Source organism: Mauremys reevesii, linkage group 13 (genome assembly GCF_016161935.1).
Source record: "Mauremys reevesii isolate NIE-2019 linkage group 13, ASM1616193v1, whole genome shotgun sequence".
NCBI classification, from domain to species: domain Eukaryota; kingdom Metazoa; phylum Chordata; order Testudines; family Geoemydidae; genus Mauremys; species Mauremys reevesii.
Genome location: NC_052635.1, coordinates 31709433 through 31730425, shown reverse-complemented (window position 1 = coordinate 31730425; position 20993 = coordinate 31709433). Strand labels below are relative to the sequence as shown.

Genomic DNA, 20993 nt, shown 5'->3' with positions numbered 1-20993 from the left:
TGCCGAACCTTCTGCTCCCACCTGCAACGCCGTTGTGTAACAGTACTCACGGACAACACCGCTGCGATGTACTATGTGAACAAGCAGGGCGGAGCCCGCTCTTCTCCCCTCTGCGAGGAAGCGATCCTCCTGTGGGACTTCTGCGTGACCCACTCCATTCACCTAGAAGCGTCTTTTCTTCCGGGAGTGCAGAACACGCTGGCCGACCATCTCAGCAGGTCGTTTCTCTCCCACGAGTGGTCCCTTCGTCCCGACGTTGCACATACGATTTTCCAGAGGTGGGGGTTTCCCCGGGTCGACCTCTTCGCCTCCAAGGCGAACAGGAAGTGTCTCCACTTTTGCTCGTTCCGGGGTCACTCGCCGGGCTCTCTGTCGGACGCCTTCCTGTATCCCTGGCAGACTCACCTCCTCTATGCCTTCCCTCCTTTTCCGCTCGTGCACAGAGTGCTCCAGAAGCTGCGGAGGGATCGAGCCACCGTCATACTCGTGGCTCCGGTCTGGCCGAGACAGCATTGGTACACCCTGCTGCTCGAGCTCTCCGTTCGGGATCCCATCCCCCTCCCGTTATGGCCGGACCTCATCACGCAGGACTTCGGCAGACTCCACCATCCGAACCTGCAGTCCCTCCATCTTACAGCCTGGTACCTGCGTGGTTGACCCACGCAGAGAGGGACTGTTCGGCGGCCGTGCAGCAAGTCCTGCTTGAGAGCAGAAAGCCTTCCACTCGCTCCACCTACCTGGCGAAATGGAAGAGGTTCGCGCTCTGGTGTGACCAACGAGGACTCAACCCTTTCGTCGTACCCGTCCCTACCATCCTGGACTACCTTTGGTACCTTAAGGAGCAAGGTCTGGCGGTCTCCTCCTTACGGGTACACCTGGCAGTGGTGTCCGCTTTTCGTCCTTCTCTGGAAGGTCGCTCCATCTTTTCCAATCTGATGGTCTCCCGCTTCCTGAAAGGCCTGGACCGATTGTACCCGCCGGTGCGGCGTCCGGCCCCAACCTGGGATTTGAACCTCGTCCTGTCCAAACTCATGGGTCCGCCATTCGAACCTATGGCCACGTGTTCTCTTCTTTACCTCTCCTGGAAGACGGCCTTCCTCGTCGCCATAACATCGGCCAGACGAGTCTCGGAGCTCCGGGCGCTGACGGTAGGTCCGCCATACACCGTCTTCCACGCAGACAAGGTGCAGCTTTGTCCGCATCCGGCCTTCCTGCCAAAAGTGGTCTCGGCTTTCCACCTCAATCAGGACATCTTTCTCCCGGTCTTCTTCCCGAAGCCCCATGCCTCGCCTCGGGAACAGCAGCTCCACACCGTCGACGTCCGTAGAGCGCTCGCTTTTTACATCGAGCGGACGAAGCCTTTTCGGCGTTCTACACAGCTCTTCATAGCAGTCGCCGACCGCATGAAAGGCGAGCCGGTCTCTTCCCAGCGCATCTCCTCCTGGGTAACTCAATGCATCAGAGCATGCTACGAGCTGGCTCACGTGCCCCCGGGCCGCTTCACCGCTCATTCCACGAGGGCGCAAGCCTCGTCTGCCGCCTTCCTGAGCCATGTCCCCATCCAGGACATCTGTCGAGCGGCCACATGGTCTTCGGTCCACACCTTCGCCTCCCACTACGCGTTGGTGCAGCAGTCTCGAGACGACGCAGCCTTCGGCTCAGCAGTTTTACACTCTGCCACGTCTCACTCCGACCCCACCGCCTAGGTAAGGCTTGGGAATCACCTAACTGGAATGCATTGGAGCAATCACTCGAAGAAAAAAAGACGGTTACTCACCTGTAGTAACTGTTGTTCTTCGAGATGTGTTACTCCAATCCATTCCAGACCCGCCCTCCTTCCCCACTGTCGGAGTAGCCGGCAAGAAGGAACTGAGGAGCGGACGGGCCGGCTGGGGTATATAACAAGCGCCATAGCGGCGCCACTCCAGGGGGCGCCAGCCGGCCCGCCGGAGTAGCTAGGGTAAAAAAGTTCCGGAGAAGCCGTGCACGCGCGGCGCGCACACCTAACTGGAATGGATTGGAGCAACACATCTCGAAGAACAACAGTTACTACAGGTGAGTAACCGTCTTTTCTGTGTTGTAACTGAAATCAATATATTTGAAAATGTAGAAGACATCCAAAAATATTTAAATAAATGGTATCCTATTATTAACAGTGCGATTAATTGCGATAAATTTTTTTCATCGCTTGACAGCCCTAATTTGTATGTTTGTTAATATCACTTTTCACAGCATACTTACTAGCTAGCAAGTCTTAAAAAAGGAGGAGCGGGGAAGGCAACCAGAAAAAAAAGCAAAAGAAACAATAAGAAAAAAGAAAAGAACGTACAAAGCACTTTGTGTTTCTATTCTTTTTAGGACCAGCAAAGAATAGACAACTGTACATTATTTTTATTACTGAGTCTGCAAAAAGAAAACCCTACATAAATAAATTATAATGATTTGGACATGTATATATGCATATTTATTTGTATTTCCTAAAGTTAATTAAGTATTTTAGGAAAAAGTGTCAGAGCGACCACTAGCAAGAGTTGGTGGCTGCACTCTGAGGCCACCAAAAATGTGTTGTGAGAACCCTTGCGATAAAACATTTATTTTAAAAACTGACTGACGGATACTCATCCCTGCTCCCTGCCCATGCTACTCTGGCATTGCAAAGGGGCCAAAATACTGATTTAAACAGGCAGTTGAGGATTCTGCATCATGGGAGATTTTCAGTGAGCATAGAACCAGCATAGCTGGCTAAAGGACACCTCTTCCCAGTCCCCACATCTCCACCACCATGTAGCCAGGAAATGAGGGCATGGTTAAAGTACTGCTGCACTTCAGTGATCATTGGCTGATGTAATGACTCCTAGGGGAAAGTTGCAGTGAAGCACAAGTTACAGAATTCCTGAATCCCTTTTAAATAACATGTGGTGTTGAACTGGCCTGAGGCCTAGGGGACAAAGTTGTGTAATTCTATCTTATTTCATCCCTTTGTGTCCTGTGAAGCTGTGCTGAAGTGAAGGATGGGGGACTGAATTTTTGTAGATGCATAATTCTGTGTATGGATTCTGTTTGTTTATCTCATTTTATTCATCAAAGTAAATATGACTTTCAAATCTTTCTGGAATCATTTTGGCTTTGGAACTTTTACTTTGTTATAATTATGTCCTGGGAGAGCCATGTTGCAATGACATCCAGACTCTTCTGTCTAAAGGAACCAGGATACAATATAGATTTGATGGATTTGTGTTTGTGGGAGGAGAGTGTGATCCATGGTCCTGTTTATTTGTTGAAAACTAGTTCACAGCAGTATTGAAGCTCTTGGCTTTTGAGGCCAAAGGCTGTGCAAAGCAGCTGCAGCGGATGGGGAGTACATCATACTTCATGTAGCACAACTGAGGCATCAAGGAGCTAATTGTAATAGAAATAATAAATAATAATAGAGGGTAAAAACGATGGCCCCACAATTTTGAGCCTGGGAATTTGCACCTTACCAGTGGGAGAAATATAGACTCATCTTTCTTTGTGTCTCAACTAGAATTGACAATGGCGGAGATGCGGCAAAGTCTTGAGCAGGAGCGTGATCGTTTGATTGCTGAAGTAAAGAAGCAGCTGGAGTTGGAGAAGCAGCAAGCTGTGGATGAAACCAAGAAGAAGCAGTGGTGTGCCAACTGCAAGAAAGAGGCCATCTTCTACTGCTGCTGGAATACCAGCTACTGTGACTACCCCTGCCAGCAAGCTCACTGGCCTGAGCATATGAAATCCTGCACACAGTCAGGTAATCTGCCTCTGGGAAACCTATCTCACAGCTGCTCAGAGTGAGGAAATACGGGGCTGGTGGAAATGGTCTCCGTTTATGTGTGCACAGTTGTGCCAGTGGGGAGGGGTGAATGTGGATTGCTACACTTTGCAAATGGCTATATTGTATAAACCTTTTTTTTAATTATTTTAGCTACTGCAACACAACAAGAAACAGATACAGAAATTAACCCAGAAACATTAAATAAATCGTCCCAGCCCAGCTCCAGTGCACAGACTCCATCCACAGAAACAGCCAGCACCCCAAAGGAAAAGGACAGTGCAGCCGATAAAAACAAAGACTGTGTTACAGTGAGTATCGCAGTCACTTCAGCCTAAGAATGTGTCTGATTTCTCTTAAACCTGAGCCTAAGGTATCCTTGGGACATCAGTAATTTTTGGCCCCTTGTACATTTCTAGAGGGTCATTTTGTGAGTGAGGTAGGAAATAGTATTTTTCCTCCATCATGACAATACTATTCCATTTGGCGGGAGAGAAGCAGGATGTCCTCCAGGATCACCCCTTCCCCTCCACTCATCCCCAATAAGATCTTACGTTGACTTGACATCCTTCCAGCCAAGGAGGACTGGACCTGTCTCCCTCCAGGGCCCATCAGTGTTGCTTCTGGTCTGGATCTTTCAAATACAATATAAATTGCCTTCTGGGCTGAGCAATACTGACTACAGCACTCACAAATACTGCTGGATCTACAGTTAAGAGAGCAGCGTGCAAGCATATCATCTTCCTTGCCATCTACTCTGACAGTGTTCTGCAGGCAAGGGTGAGCAGGTACTCTGATGCAAAGGGCCCCATCACTGCATATACAAGATAAATGCCTATAATAAGGACTCCACTTTATAGGCAGGTTTTGACTAATAACCATTTCTACAGTAATGCTCTTCTTCCCTGCCAAGAAAAAGCTATTATTAAAGCAACAACTTTATTGGGGGCTGGCCCCTTGCAATATTTCCCCCCACCCATTCCCCTACCTCAATGTAAATATCATTGACAATGTTTGAAAATGTTAAAAAACAGAAAATATTATGTTGTAAAGTATTGTGATTCCAGCATGATGTCTCATTGAGCTAGTCCTCTAGAGTGGACAGTGTGGTGCACTAGAGAACCTGTGTTCATTTCTGGCATCATCTGGTAACATCTGGAATTAGATCTTCAGGTTTGATGTGGTTTCTAAGGGAGTAACTTGGGGTGGAACCATATTTGAGGAGAGAAAGAGGCAGTGTGTGTTTCACTTGAATGCACTAGTAAAACTGGTGAACTATATTGAGCTTCAGTGGCTCAGTTGATGTCCGTATGCATTGTTTGTGTCAATACAAACTTCTTTATCATGCGGTATTGGGAGGTGTGGGGGGAGTCAGTTACCTAAGACTTCTGCCATGGAATGTTCCATTTTTTAAATTTAGAATGTCTTTCACATAGTTGTTCTACCTGAAACATCATGCTGTGTACATTGATCATGTTCATAATTTGAATTTTGTTTTATTAACAAAAGTAACCTGTGAATTCATTAAGATGCACATTTTTAACACAACATCCAACATAAATTTCATATTCTAATAGTAATAATAAATTAGGTGGAATTTATGTAAAAGCTGAGACTTTTACTGAGGTTACCTGTGCTGTCTCTGCAGATAGCAACAGGTGTGACAAGCAACCAGCCTATAAAACTGGTCCAGGTACCGCAGACCACCACCTATATTCCAACTACTCAACCCACAATTGTAAGTACATCATCATCATTTAAAGTCTGCAATAGAACTGTTCCTGGCTTTAAAATAGCTCAATATCTTTTGGGGGTTGTTTCCTGTCTGTTGCTGTATCAGGATATGAATTCACTGGTATCAAGTCTCAATTTGCAATGCAAAATGTCTTATTTTGCTGTGCAACATTCCATCTTTCTCATGCCTTCCATTTTCATCATTTGGTTATTACAAGGAGCTGGGAAAAGCCACTGGGCATATACTTAAGGCACTGAAGATAGTCAGACCATTGTCTGCAATAGAATATTAAAGTTGTTTACCCTTTTGATTTTGGTTATTTGACCAAGACATCCTGGTAAATATAGCATTTATTTTATGTAGCATCTTTTCCTGTGGTATCCTAAAGAGCTTTGTATAATATTGCTATATTAAAGTTCTAGCCTGATATTGCAGCAACTATGAAGGCAGAAGGAGCAGCTAATCTGCATTCATTAGTATTGTGTCTCAGATGTGGCCTTGGGCACCAGGACCTGTGTTACTGAGAGAGGAAATGATGGCTATGTCACTGGGATTATCCCCACTATTCTTTATTCCACTCCAAATGTGCCAAAGGCGCTTTAATTTCTTCTTCGAGTGATTGCTCATGTGTATTCTATAATAGGTGTGTGTGCTCGCCACGTGCACTGGTGCCAGAAGTTTTTCCCTTAGCAGTACTTGTAGGGGAGCGTCCCTAGCAACCCCCAGAGTGGCACCTCCATGGCGCGGTATAAGGGGCGCTGCACACTCCCCCTACCCTCAGCACCTTCACTGGCGGCAAAAAGGAACTTGGGAACTGCTCTGCTCCAGCTTTGCTGTAGCTCGTCCCCAGAACTGCTTGTTCATTCAGTGTGTGGTACCTCTAGTTAGTTAGTTTAGTTTATCTAGAATGCCTGGGGTATGCCCCATGCCCTGGGTTTTAAGTTGTGCGACACTTGTAGGCGACCTATGCTAGTGAGTGATCCGCACATGGACTGTTTACACTGTTTGGGGGAAACCCATCTCAGCGATCGCTGCAAGATTTGCAAGTCGTTTAAACCTCGGACCAAGAGAGAAAGGGACATTAGGCTTTGGGCTATTCTGATGGAGTCGGCACTGACCCTGGCTCCAGCGCACCACTCCGAGCTGACACCGGGCACTGCGGTGTCGGTGTGCGGCGACCCTTCGGTGCCATCAACTAGTCGGCACCACTTCCCGTCCACGGGGCATGCCAAGAAGGCTAGGAAGAGGCCTTTGCTGCGGCACCGGAGTAAACTCGGGACAGAGGCTAGACCCATGTTGGGCAGTCCTTGATCCCACCAGCCTCTAGGCCTCCGACTCAAGTTGAGCGGAGTAGCCTGGCCCATTCGGAGCAGGCCTCCCCAGATGTCCAGATGCCCTCCACACCGGAGGCCCTGCAGGCAGTCCGGGATGTCATGTCCATGCTCGTACCAGGAGCACTGCAGATGTTGGCCCTGCGCTCCAGAGGCAAGCTGCTACTGGGATCTCCACAGTTGCCCCCATCTCGGTCGAGGGAATGTTCCCAATGCTGTTCGCCGCCCAACGACTGTCGTCCTACACTCCCACCAGGCTGTCTGGTTGGGTTCTGTCTGACTGAGACTTGCGGCACCACTCTGCCTCAAGGAGCAAACACCGATGAGGCCGAGGCAGATGACACCAAAGGTCCTTGTCTCGGAAGGACTATCTCAGCTGGTCACGACACGAATGTTGACACCGTTCTTGTTCGTCATCCCGCTGCAGGACCCCGCCACGGCACCATCCCCACAGCCCTGGGGGTCGATTGCCAGTTTCTCGCCGTCGCGGGTCCACCTTCCGGAGCTGATCGCGGAGCAGCTGTTACTGATGGTACCGGTCCTCCACGTCGGGATCACGGTCCCATGGTCGGCATCGCTCCTGGTGCCACCACTCCTCCCAGTCCAAGGACAACGACAGGTTGTATGTCAGCCTGGCCTCCCTTCGTAGTCATCCATCAATGGGCCACGCCAGCCAAGCCGAACGGCCGGCTCCGCCAGTGCCACAGCAGGTGGGGGCTTGCTTGGTGGCCGGAGCCTCAGAAGGACCATCGGCCTCCCTCTCTAGACCTCCGAGGAAGGAGTCGGTAGGACGTACATCGGCACCATGCCTGGAGACCAACCAGGTGGTGGACCCTCCAGTGCCGGTGGACACACAAAGTACCGCGCTGGCCTCCTTGCCCTCCCTTGATGAGGCAATTACGGCCCCTCTTCCCTCTGTCCCACAGGAGGACTTTAGGGCCCACCAACAACTCTTAAAAAGGGTGGCATCAAGCCTCCACCTCCAGGCAGAGGAGATGGAGCCCTCTGACTCCGTGTTTAATGTACTGTCCTCCTTGGCACTGGGCAGGGTGGCCTTGCCTCTACACGAAGGTGTGGCAAAAATTTCAAATGCCCTATGGCAAACCCTGGCCTCATTGGCCCACATCTCTAAGAGAGATGAACGCAAGTATTTTGTGCTCCTAACTCCCTGGTGGTCAAGTTGGTCAATCACAGGGAATGGCAGGGCCAACCAGCCTCTACTCCAAAAAATAAAGATTCAAGGAGGCTGGACTCATTTGGAAGAAAAATGTATTCATCCTTGAGCTTCCAGTTACAGGTGACGAACCACCAGGCTATCCTGGGCCAGTATGAGTTCAATCTGTGCAGCTCCCTGGCCAAGTTCGAGGAGCGCGACAAGAAGGAGTTAAAAGTGCTGGTGGAGGAGGATACAGCGGCTGCCAGGGCAACCCTGCAGGCAGCTTTGGATGCAGCAGACATGGCCGCGCAGTCCATGGCCTCAGCGGCATCCATGAGAAGGGTGTCATGGCTCCTGCTCTCTGGACTGTCCAGTGAGGCGCAGACCTCCCTGCAGGACCTCCCGTTTTGACGGCAAAGCTCTGTTTGCGGAACAAATGGATACAAAGCTGCATGGCCTGAAAGACTCCCGCACAGTGCTCCAGGCTCTGGGTCTCTCTGTTCTGGCTCCAGCTAAACCTAAGTTCAAGCCACAGCAGACTCCCATCCAGGCCACCCATTCAAAATACAATACCGCTTATGAAAAGTTGCGGGACTATAAGAGGTGCCCACAGAGGCAGTCTCGGCCTGCCCCTCAGCCTGTGTCTTCCAAAGGCAAGCAGGCAGGGAAAAGGCGGTTTTGACAGGACACACGGGGTGCCCTGCAGTTCTCATCAGGGATCCACCCTCAATAAAGCTTTCCTTCTCCAATTGGTTGTGTACTTTCCTCCCAGAGTGGTCGCGGTGGACCTCGGAGTGATGGTTCCTCAGTACCATCGGGGCTACACCCTCCAGTTTACTTCCACCCTGCCCAACCACTCTCTGCCCCGTCCCTCCTGGGGGACCCCTTGAACGAGGCTCTGCTCTAGCAGGAGGTGAGGTGGCTCCTGGGCCTAGGAGCGGTAGAAGCAGTGCCGGGGCGTGAGAGGGGAGGTTCAAAGGCAAGGGGTACTACTCCCGCTATTTCCTAATCCTGAAGGCCAAAGGGGGCTCAGGCCCATCTTGGATCTGCAACGTCTGAACCAGTACATGGTGAAGTTCAAGTTCCGCATGGTCTCCCTAGCCTCCATCATCCCCTCCCTGGATCAAGGGGACTGGTACGCCGCCCTCGATCTGCAGGACGCATACTTCCACATTCACATATTCGAGAGGCACAGACGCTTCCTCAGTTTCACGGTGGGGCAGGAACACTACCAATTTATGGTCCTCCCATTTGGCCTGTCCACTACCCCCAGGATATTCACTAAATGTATGTCGGTGGTAGCGGCCTACCTCAGGCTCTGGGGGGAATCCAGATCTTCCCCTCTCTGGACTACTGGTTGGTCAAGGGCAGTTCCTGGTCGCAGGTGTGATATTACGTGGTGCTCCTTCAGTCCATGTGCACCGCTTTGGCCTGTTGGTGAACAACACCAAGTCCACGTTAGTCCCGGTACAACGCATAGAGTTTATCAGGGCGGTTCTGGATGCCTCGTCGGCCAGAGCCTCCCTCCTACCAGACAGGTTCAAGACCCTGAAGGGGCTCATCGACACAGTCACAAGGTTTCCGGTGACAACAGCCAGAGCGTGCCTCCTGCTCTTGGGTCACATGTCGGCATGCACGTATGTGGTCCGTCACGCCAGACTCAGGATGAGGCCCCTCCAGCTCTGGTTGGCCCTGGAGTTCTCCCAGGCCAGAGACACGATGGACAAAGTCCTCGCGGTGCCCGAGCCAGTGATCACCTCCCTACGATGGTGGTCCTCCCTGAGAAACATGCTCCAAGGGGTCCCGTTCAGGGGGAGGGCCCTTTCGCTGGATCTGGTGTCTTGACGCATTGGACCTGGGATGGGGGGCCCATGTGGGGAACGTTCAGACCCAAGGTCTGTGGTTGGCTCAGAATCTGACCCTCCACATAAACGTCAAGGAGCTCAGGACGGTATGGCTGGCGTGCATGGCCTTCCACTCGCACCTGGAGTGCCAGGTGGTCAGGGTTCTCACAGACAACACGGCCTCAATGTTTTACATCAACAGGCAAGGCGGGGCCCGATCCTCTGCCACAAAGCTCGCCCGGAACTTGTGGGCAGATCGCTTAATCAGGGACTTCTCTCAGTGTGAGTGGTCTTTGCACCCAGAAGTGGTGCACAGACTTTTCCAAGTGTGGGGAACTCCACAGGTGGACCTGTTCGCGACTCGGCAGAACTGTCACTGTCCCCAGTTCTGCTCGGGGGGAGAGAGGGAGGGGGCTGGGACAGGGCGCTATCTCCAATGCCTTCTTCCTGTTCTGGTCAGGCCAGTTTCTCTATGCCTTTCCCTCGTTACCGCAGATCGGAAAGGTCCAGGAAAAGATAGAGAGACAAGGCCCGGGTCCTTCTCATTGCCCCGGCATGGCCCAGGCAGCATTGGTACGGAGCCCTTATGGGCCTGGCGGTCCCCACCATGGCCGTTGTCTCCCGCCCAGACCTACTCTCCCAGGACCAGGGCCGTGTCCGCCACCCCAACCTAGCGGCACTCCACCTCATGGCATGGCTGCTCAATGGTTAGGCCGGGAGGAAAAGACATGCTTGGAAGGGGTTCAGCCCGTCCTCTTAGAAAGCAGGCGACCCTCCATGCGCCAAGCATATTTGGCAAAGTGGTCTCGGTTTTCCAGATGGGCGGATGAGCGGGGTGTTTCCCCGGTGGCTACCCCGATCCAGGTGATTCTGGACTACCTCCTTCACCTTAGAGCCCAGGGCCTGGTGCCCTCATCAGTCAAGGTGCACCTGGCAGCCATATTGGCCTTCCACCCGCTGGTGCAGGACCACATGGTATTCTCCCATGCTATCACTGGCTGATTCCTTAAGTGGTTGGATCATCTCTTCCCGTACGTTAGGTCCCAGTCCTGCAGTGGGACCTAAACCTGGTGTTGGCCCATCTCATGGGGCCCTCATTTGAGCCACTAGCTACGTGCTCCTGGTCACACCTCTCGTAGAAGGTAGCCTTCCTGGTTGTGATCATGTTGGCTAGGCGGGTCTCTGAACTCAGGGCCCTGACCTCCGAGCCCCCGTACACAGTGTTTCATAAAGATAAGGTCCAGCTCCCCCCACACCTCCCGAAGGTGGTCTCCACCTGTCACATGGGTCAGGACATTTTTCTGCCAGTCCTCTGCCCCAAACCCCATGCATCCAGTGAAGAGCGCCGCCTCCACACCCTGGATGTGAGATGGGCTCTGGCTTTTTACCTGGAGCGGACTAAGCCGTTCAGGAAGTCCTCGCAACTGTTCATTGCCTCATCCGAGTGCATGAAAGGTCGGCCGATCTCCACTCAATGGCTCTCCAATTGGATCACCTCGTGCATCCGTACCTATTATGACCTGGCGGGAATCCCTCCGCCACCAATTGTGAAGGCACAGTTGACTAGGGCACAGGCCTCGTCGGCTACCTTTTTGGCCCATGTCCCCATTGAGGACATGTAGGGCTGCCACATGGTCTTCAAGTTCACACGTTCACCTCGTCTCCCAGACCAGGGAGGACGCCAGGTTCAGCTGGGCCATACTCTGTCCTGAGAGTTTGTGAACTCCTTCCTACCTCCAACAGATATAGCTTGGAATCACCTATTGTGGAATACACATGACCAATCACTCGAAGAAGAGACAGTTACCTTTTCCGTAACTGGTGTTCTTCGAGATGTGTTGCTCATGTCTATTCCACATCCCGCCTTCCTTCCCCTGTCGGAGTTGTCTGGCAAGAAGGAACTGAGGGTGGGGGGGAGCGTGCAGCGTCCCTTATACTGCGCCATGGAGGTGCCACTCCAGGGGTCGCTAGGGGTGCTCCCCTACGGGTACTGCTGGGGAAAAACTTCCAGCACCGGAATAGACATGAGCAACACATCTCGAAGAACACCAGTTACGCAAAAGGTAACTGTCTTTTTCTCCTAGTGCACTCACCAGAGATGAGACAGAATTTAGCTCCATTTAATGTTTAGAGCTCCCTAACATAGCACTTTAAATTCCATGTAATGCCCCCTAATGCTGCACTTCGATTTCAATGTGGAATCTGAGCTGAAGTTCATCATACCAACAGGGAAAAATGCTAGTGTCCCACTGACACTTAGCATCATGTATTCCCCATTTTTGGGTGCTGGACAGCAAAAGTAACTCAGCCAGTGTTCATGTAGCTGGTTTAGTTCATTTTCATACTAGGATCTTAATGGTTGCTTTGTTATAGAAGTTATTTGTGGTTTTTCATACAGTGTTGCACAACCGTCGTGTCCCATCCATTAATTCTTTCATTCTGAGGATATTCTTGCTGGATGTCATGACTTTAAAAAACAAAAAACCCTTCCCAACAGCTGTTTCATTAATTTAATCGTAATTGAGAGCACTCAGCACCTCTCAAGAAAGTACTTAGCACCCCCTATATTACCCTGACAGACTCCCAGCACCAGTGAGAAGCCATTATAACTATTCTGAAATCAGACTGCAGGCATCAAACCAAGTTAGTTTCTTTGTGAAAAATGCCAATGCTCCAATATCCTAAATTGGCCTCTTCATGCATTCAGGAAATGGCGATAACTTCCACAACTGACCTACTGAATATGGAGTGTGTATGTGACTTGAGTAAAAAGGAATCTGAAAACCCTAAAAAGTTTTAGGTGCTTGCTTGTACGTGCACATACTTACATCTGCTCTGCACAGCTGCAAACAACTTGTGTGTGCTAATACAGCAACATACCCGTTAAATAGTCTAATGCCTGAGCATGCACAAATGTGTACTTCTGTGGAGAGGCTTGGCTGAAAATTTACCTCTCTGAGGAAATAACCACAACACATTTAAGGAGTCTTAACACATACTACACCTTGATCAGTAAAACGGGGATTAAAAATTGGGACTATTCCCAGCTGAACACATGTTTTTAAAAGATCCAGATAGCAAATTTAAGTTCCTTACTTGTACTACTAATAGACACTTTCCTAGTGGCATTCTCAACTTGGTCCACACTTATAAGTTACGTCGACATAGCTACATCTGTCAGGGGTGTGAAAGAATCCACACCCTCACCAACATAGCTATGCCGACCTAACCCCCAGTGCAGCTATGTCAATGGAAGAATGCTTCCATCAATGTGGCTAACTTCATTCAGGAATTTGGTGTTCCTACACTGATGAAAAAACTCCTTCCATTGATAATAGGTTGCATCCGTGCTACAGGTTAAGCCGGCATATGCTGTCAGCTGTGTCTACACTCGCACTTTTGTTGGTCAGTGGTGTGAAAAAACACTCTCCCACCAACATTGGGGGTGGTTTAATTATGCTGATGGGAGAGCTCTCCTGTCGGCATAGAGCAGCTACACGGGAGACCTTACGGTGGTGTAGCAGCAGCAGTACAGCTGTGCCACTGTAAGATCTCTAGTGTAGACATAGCCATAGTCTCTGTAGCATAGACACAGACGTACTTTCTAGTTCTCTAACTACCAATTGCTTTCCCACTTGAGGGTCCTTACTCTGAATGGCTTCCAATAAACCTTCTTTGCACATCTAAAGTCATCCTGATTACTAAATGGCTATAGTCTTGAGTTTACTTAGCAAACTTATTCTATGTTTAGTTTTTTATTCTTCTTAGAATCAAAACAGCGATAAATGGTGAAGTGCTAAATCTGTCATCTTTCCATTTCTGCAGAAATGTTGCAGCTTCTGCAATTAATAGAATTTATCACAAATATTCCAGCTTTTTTCTAGCAAGGACAGTAGGAACATTTGCTGAATACCGTACTACCAAAGCACCAGTATAAAACGCTCTATGAAACTCTGTGGAAAATGTGCATTTATTCTTCTGCCTTCTGTGGAGTTTTATATCACATGTCAGAGGGAAGATTTATGCATCCCTTTCAGTTCCCCAAAAAGCCTTTGCTCCTTGTTTCTTTCACTTTAAAGCCTTCAGAACAGAAACTGATGCAGCTATTTGATCACCAGTTGGGCTTCAGGAGGTGTGTGTCTGCACATACTTTACGGATTGCTCAGTACTGCAGCTTCTAAACTGATTTAAATTTCTTTGGAGGAAGGTTCCCAGGTCTGCCAGAGATTTGGTGTGACCTTGAGCAAGTCACTTAACCATTTTGTGCCTGTGTGTCTAGCTATAGAATAAAATACCTACCAAATAGTGTGTCATGGGACTCAATTTGTAAATGTGTATAAAGCACTTTGATACCTTCAGTTGGAAACCTTGACAGAAGTGCAAAGTTTTATTCTAAATTAATGTTCTTACTGAGGCTGTGTCTACACTATGGACCTTACAGCAGCACAGCTGTACCGCTACAGCTGTGCCACTGTAAGGTCTCCCATGTAGCCGCTCTTTGCCAGCAGAAGAGAGAGCTCTCCTGCCAGCATAATTAAACCAGCCTCAACGAGCAGCCTTAGCTGTGTCAGTGGGAGACTCTCCTGCCTACATAGCGCTAGTCACACCAGCACTTTTGCTGGTGAAACTTACGTCAGTACAGGGGGGTGTTGTTTTCACGAGAAAAGTTTTACTGACAAAAGTGGTAGAGTAGACAAAGCCTAAGAATGGCAAAAGGCAATTCCCAATAATAGTTGGGTTTTGTCATTAATTGATCTGTGCAAAGTAAGCTTGCAGTATTATAAACACTATTGTTTTTATCCAAACATATATTTTTTTGTTCTCACCTGTGCTTAAGTGCACACAGGGGGGATCCTTTCTGGGAAGAACAGTATTAATGTAACTGTGAAACCCTAAATGCACCTGTAAACTCATGTGTTTTGTATTCCAATTCAATTAGTCACAAATATGTTTTTCCAGGTAACAAAGGATTTTCACAGTCCTTTTCTGTATTAGTTTTGGGAAATGTACCACTGGATGGGCTAGCTACTGAGAACTGAATTCTTCAAGAACAGGCAGAATATTTACAGTACCCATAGGAACCACCTGTCCTTGTATCGGTGTATAGCATAATAATTGGCTGTAGGGAAGCTGAGATGTTACACTCTGCCTTTTGGTGGGGCAAAAATGTGGTAAGAAAAGGCGATAAACCTTAAATAAAATATCCTACTTTTTCCTGGTTTTTCACTGGAAAATAATGGGCTCTATTTCTGTGGTGGTGTGAATGTGACCTTTAATATAACAATATGTGTTTTGCTTGGTTTTAATCCACAGACCATTCCTGTAGTGGTAAGTCCTTCTGCTGGGACAGTGGCAATGAGAACTGGAGTTCAGTATGTTCAGACCACAATGCCAGTCCAAGTACGAAGAGTCTAACTACTAACAAGAAGCCCAGGCGACTGTTGGAATAAATAACTAATAAAAATCTGTCTAATAGAAATGTGAAAATAAACACAGTTCTTTGGATTAACCTCAAAGGTTCAGACTTTAGCTTTGTATATGTGTACAAAGCATTAACTACACTACATTAATGTAAAGCATTAGCGCTGGCTTTAAAAAGCTGAGGACAGGTAAGATCCATGTTAAATCTATGCTTCAGTTGTAAATAATGTACAATTTGTGGATGTCATTAAAGTTAGAGTACCATCTCCTTTTTATATTTGTATTGACTTTAACTTATAAAGAGTGTTTGAAGTTGGTAAAGGAAAGATTAAAACAGCCTTATCACGAACGAACATTGAAAACTGGACTTAAGGAACTGCAGTTGCACATAAAATCACTTACTCTTTATTATCAAGAGAGAATCTGATCTTCTTAATTTGCATTTGGTAATGAAAACAATTGTGCACTTTGAAACTGTTAAAATTTCTTTTTGTGCAACTAAAGTTGAAAATGTACCTTTTAAAATTTCATTTTATTAGGCAAATTATGAAATTTCCAATATGTGGACCTTGAAGTACACAAAGAGGGTATTTTTTGTTTTTTTACAGTGATCAGACTGTTAAAAATAATATTGTTTACAGGAAACCAGCTTAAATTTCATTCAGCCTAACAGCAGAAGAGTAGAAAGAATACCACCAATTAGTTGGTAACATGATTTCTGATCAATAGTATCAGATGTGAGAAAGGTGGATTTTTTTTCTATGGTTCATAGTTGTTTTTTTTAAAATCCTCTCTAAGAACTTTGAAATGCTTTTCAAATGGAACAAGAACTTGATTTGGAGAAGACTATGTATCAGGAAACATGGGCAAAGGACTTTTGATGCTGGGCTAGAGCATGTATTATTTATATGATGGAATTTACGTTTTTATGTAAGCATGAAACAGTACAGTATGAGAAAGTAACCCATGAAAATTCTGTCTGTTACACTTATACTGTAGTATCATTTTGTATGTTGTGTAAAACGAAAGCATTGAACAAAGCAAAGGTGATGTATGTATATGAGAAAATTAATTGTATTATATCATTCCAGTACATTTTGTTGTACATTTTAGTCATGTTGATTTCTCCCATTGTTTATAAAAGGATGCAGTTTGTACAGTCTCCAGCTAGTTACCCACATTAGAGGGAAAAAAAGTATTAGAAGAAAAAAATCAAGAACAGAATATTCGTGAATTGCAGTTGTGTCAAAAATAGCCTAGCTGGCCTTATTTGTGAAGCATAATTGCTTTTAGCATATGGAAGTATTTTTTCACATTTTCTTTGTATAAAATTTGTATTAAACTTAAATATCTTTTTGATTATTGTGTTTCTTTGTGACTGAGACAGGTGACACACTCTATGCTTTGGGTTTCCCCAGATTTTCAGGAATCGTCACAATTTTTTATTAAACTGTTTTAGAAAAATGGTTTGTGTTCCTAGATCTCCAGTTTCCTTCTATCTGGATGTTTATTTCTGTAGTCTCCAGATCATGAACATTTTCTTCATGTAGGGTCTTCAGATTGAGAAGTTTGGTGGCTTGAGCAATGACGAAGTCTAGTCCAGATTGAGAACAAAGCTATGTTAGTAATTTGTCCAGTGAACAAGAGGCCACTATGCATAAAATGTGCAGTTACCTTCATTTTTAATAGAGATGTATCCCAGGGAGACTACAGGCCCCAGCATCCATTGTTCTAACACCTGGTCACTTGGATTAGGGCTAAGCATTACATGCTATTTGCTGTCTCCACAAACTGTATCCATATGTTTAAAAATGAGGGTGGCTGTTGATTATATTGTAGAACTTGTCAGGGGAGCTGTATTTTGGCAACCCAGCTTTACAGACTTAATGTGCTCACTAATTGCCATGTCCCAAATTAATATATTAAAAGAGCTGCACTGAAACTGAATATAATTAATAGAAACAGTCTTACCAACTCATGATTTTGCTGAGAGTCTCACAATATTTGGTGTCTGTTTAAAGCACCAGTTTCTGGAGTTATGCATCCGACGAAGTGGATATTCACCCACGAAAGCTCATGCTCCAAAACGTCTGTTAGTCTATAAGGTGCTACAGGACTCTTTGCTGCTTTTGGAGTTGTTATTACACAAGAATATCAGCTTACATTTTTAAATAAAAGTGTCTAGCCCTCATGGTCTCAAAGAAAAGCTTTTAAAAAGGTGAACCCCAAAGGCTCAAAAACCAGAAAGCAAATGCCAATTCTCTCCCCCCCTCCATTACTATTTTAAAAGTCTCATCATTTTGAAGCCAATTTCATGTTTTGGGGCTTCTCATGATTTTTAATTGCTTAAGATTGATAATACTGTAAAGTTGAGAGTTCCAGAAAGGGGAATTTATTAGCAGGTATATTCTAGGCTCCTGCACAGTTTTAACGTAACCTGCTAACATTTTAAAACTACAAACTTCCTTGTCTTCACTAAGATTTTAGCTCATGTTAGTTAATATGAAGTAAGAACATACCTTTTTTCCTAGTGAAGGGTAGGTCTGATTAACTATTACTGATCAAAGTCATTATGTTGCCACCTTGTACTAATGTGTGAAAGGAAAAGGTTGGGTCAGTCTACACTGCAAAGTTGTGTTGGCATAGCTATGTCTGTCAGGTGTGAGGGGGGGGAACACCCACTCTCCCTAGCTGACATGCTATGCCAGCAAAACCCTCACTGTAGACACAGTTTTGCTGGCAGAAGAGGGCAGAACATGTATCCAGAGTTATTCCCTTCTCAGAGGTCTAGCATAGGAATCAGGGATGCTGACAGCAACTGGAGAAGAATGAGGCAAAACTAAGGACTATATATGAAGAGGAACTATGATAGCTCTGAATTGTACTTAACATAGATAGCCTTGAGAAAAGCAAATTTGGCAAAAAGGACTCTAAACTAGTTTGTAGCTTTATTACTCCAAGCACCTGCTTCAGTAGGTGCTCATTTGCCATGGTAATTGGTGTGGTATAAGAACCCAGATGGATATGTGGAGAAGAGCGCCCAGCATCAGATAAAGTGGTATGGGTAATTCATAGGTGGCATTGGTCTGAGTATATTGACTCAATGCCTTCACATAGTGCAAGAGGAGACTGAGGTATGGTGCACTGCTAAAGTTGCAATCTTTCATGAATGTAAAACCAAGGTGCTGAACATCTCATTAAAAATGAGAAGGAGTGTTCGCCAACAATTGGAATTGTAACTCTAGTGAGCTGGCCAATGTAGTCAGCTACTTAAATTCACTTTGTGGTGTAGTGGACGGTCAAACAGCTGGTGAGCTTTATTCCAGAGGTGGCTGCATTTCAGTATATAGGAGTATGGTTTTTTCAGTCACCCAGAAGATCTCAACAGCTCCACCCTAGGGGGAAATACCTCCCATACCCATTAAAAAAATAAAACATCAAAAGCAGTCAACCAGAATTTGTCTCCACTATTTAATTTCCTTTTGCTTTTTAGGTACAGCTGCAGTGACCTATGCACTTCTGAGCACAGAATGAGCATGCTTTACACACAGGGGTAGGCTATCCCTTCTTATGACGGGCACTGGGTGGCTTCAGGCAGGCACTATAGCTGTATTAAACAACTAACTATCCATTAGCCAGAGAGCCAGTGGCAGTTCTGGGCAGGGGAGAAGTACACATGCTGAAGCAGAAGAGGGTGCAGGACTTGAGAATTCATCTTTAATCCACTAACTTCACCTACTAGAGTAGAAACTCAGTTATGAACACATTGGGAATAGAGTTTAATAACTCTGAAATGTTCATAACTGAACAAAACATGGTTATTTCAAAAGTTTACAATATTGACAATACAGCTTTGAAACTACTATGCAGAAGAAAAATGCTGTTTTTTTGTTGTTTTTTTTTAAAGTAGTAGAGTCATAGAATATCAGGGGTGGAAGGGACCTCAGGAGGTCATCTAGTCCAACCCCTTGCTCAAAACAGGACCAATCCCCAGACAGATTTTTACCCCAGTTCCCTAAATGGGAAGTTCTACTAGAGTTATTTTCTGGGGTAAGCTACTCCAGCTCCTCAGGCAGCACAGCCCAAGGAGTCAAACTTTCATCCCCAGTGGTTGCAATGCCTATATCATCATTCACAAGGCCCAGGGGCAGATCAGCCAGTGGCAGCACTCAGATGCCTCCACCTAGCAGTGGCCCCATCCTCTTCCTCCTATAGTTTCAGGCAGCATCGAAGCAAGCCCCTCTCCTGCCTGCCTCCACTACCCTAGCAAGAGGTTCATGCAGCCCCACATCTCTGGAGCCTGTTACACACCAGGTGTGAGGCAGGACGGCTTGAGGCAGGCCCTGCATGCCCCATCAGCTCTTCCCCATGCTCCTGCCTGCAGACAAAGCTGCTGCTTCAAGCCAAGGCCATGCCTCCCACCCCTGCACCTGCTGCCCCCTTAGAGGAGCACCACCCCTAGGGTTGCCAAGCATCCGGTTTTCAACCAGAATGCTCAGTCGAAAAGGGACCCTGGCTCTCCGGTCAGCCCCACTGACCAGGTCATTAAAACTCCAGTCAGCGGGGCTAAATGGTTCCGCGTGGCTCCTGGAAGTGGCTGGAATGTCCAGCTTCTAGGCACAGGAGCAGCCACGGGGGCTCCACTCACTGCCCCAAGCACAGGCTCCGCAGCTCCCATTGGCTGTGAACCACAGCCAATGGGTGTTGTGGGGATGGCAGCCGCACACATGGGCAGTGTGCAGAGCCCCCTGAACCTTCTGCCTAGGAGCCAGCAGCTTCTGGGAGCTGCTTGAGGTAAGCTCTGCCCAGCTGGAGCCCAAACCCCCTTCCCCAGCCAGCACCTCACCCCCCACACCCTATCCCAGCCTTTCACCCCCAGCTCTGAGCCCCCTCATGCATCCAAACTCCCTCCCAGAGACTGCACCCCAGCCCTGAGCCCCCTCCCACACCCAAACTTCCTCTGAAAGCCAGCACCCATCACCCCCCTACACCCTAGTCCTGCACCCCAACATCCCACACCCTAATTCCCTCCCAGAGCCAGCACCCCCCCACACCCTAACCCTCTACCCCAACCTTCACCCCTTACCCCAGCCCTGAGCCCCCTCCTCCACGCCCACCCCCCAGAACCCCCTGCCACACCCTAACTCCCCCCCAGAGCCAGCACCCCCCCACACACACACCCTAACCCTCTACCCCAACCTTCACCCCTTACCCCAGCCCTGAGCCCCCTCCTCCACCCCAACACCCCACCCCAGAACCCCCTGCCACACCCTAACTCCCCCCCCAGAGCCAGCACCCCTCACACCCTAACCGCCAGCCCTTCACCCCTGTCGCTGCCGGATTCAAGTGGGTGGGGCGGGGCCGCGGGGAAAGGGGGTTCCGTTTTGTGGGCGGGGCATTAGAAGACGGGTAACCGTAGCGCCTGCCCCAGGGGGCCGCTCTTACCTCAGCACTGGCACCCCGGGGGCACCAAGTCCACGAACAGTAAGTGGGTTTTGGTGGTTTTATTTCGAACCCACCAGAGCCAAGCCAGGGCTTTGTCCCGCCAGAGAACGAGCTCACCCCTCTCCCCGCACTGCGACCCACGGGCGGCTGAGGTGGGGCCAGGCGGCCGGCCACCCTCTCGCCGGGGGAGGAAGCTCGGCCAGGCCTCGAGTTAAACACCCCCGGCGCTGCCGGGCTGCCCTCGAGCGGGCACCTCAATCCAGCCGGGCCGGGC

The 20993-nt window shown here is 48.0% G+C and overlaps 1 protein-coding gene across 25 annotated transcripts in view; it reads left to right on the top strand.

Moving 5' to 3' along the window:
* Positions 1-16633, top strand: part of ZMYND8 (zinc finger MYND-type containing 8) — a 152818-nt gene extending 136185 nt beyond the window's left edge. For all 25 annotated transcript variants that reach the window (XM_039498977.1, XM_039498982.1, XM_039498972.1 and 22 more), the window contains 4 exons: positions 3527-3766; positions 3941-4098; positions 5436-5525; positions 15167-16633. In XM_039498977.1, the coding sequence (XP_039354911.1) occupies positions 3527-3766; positions 3941-4098; positions 5436-5525; positions 15167-15268 (590 nt within the window). In that variant the 3' untranslated portion in view covers positions 15269-16633. The remainder of the gene's footprint in view (positions 1-3526; positions 3767-3940; positions 4099-5435; positions 5526-15166) is intronic.
* The last annotated feature ends 4360 nt before the right edge of the window (positions 16634-20993 follow it).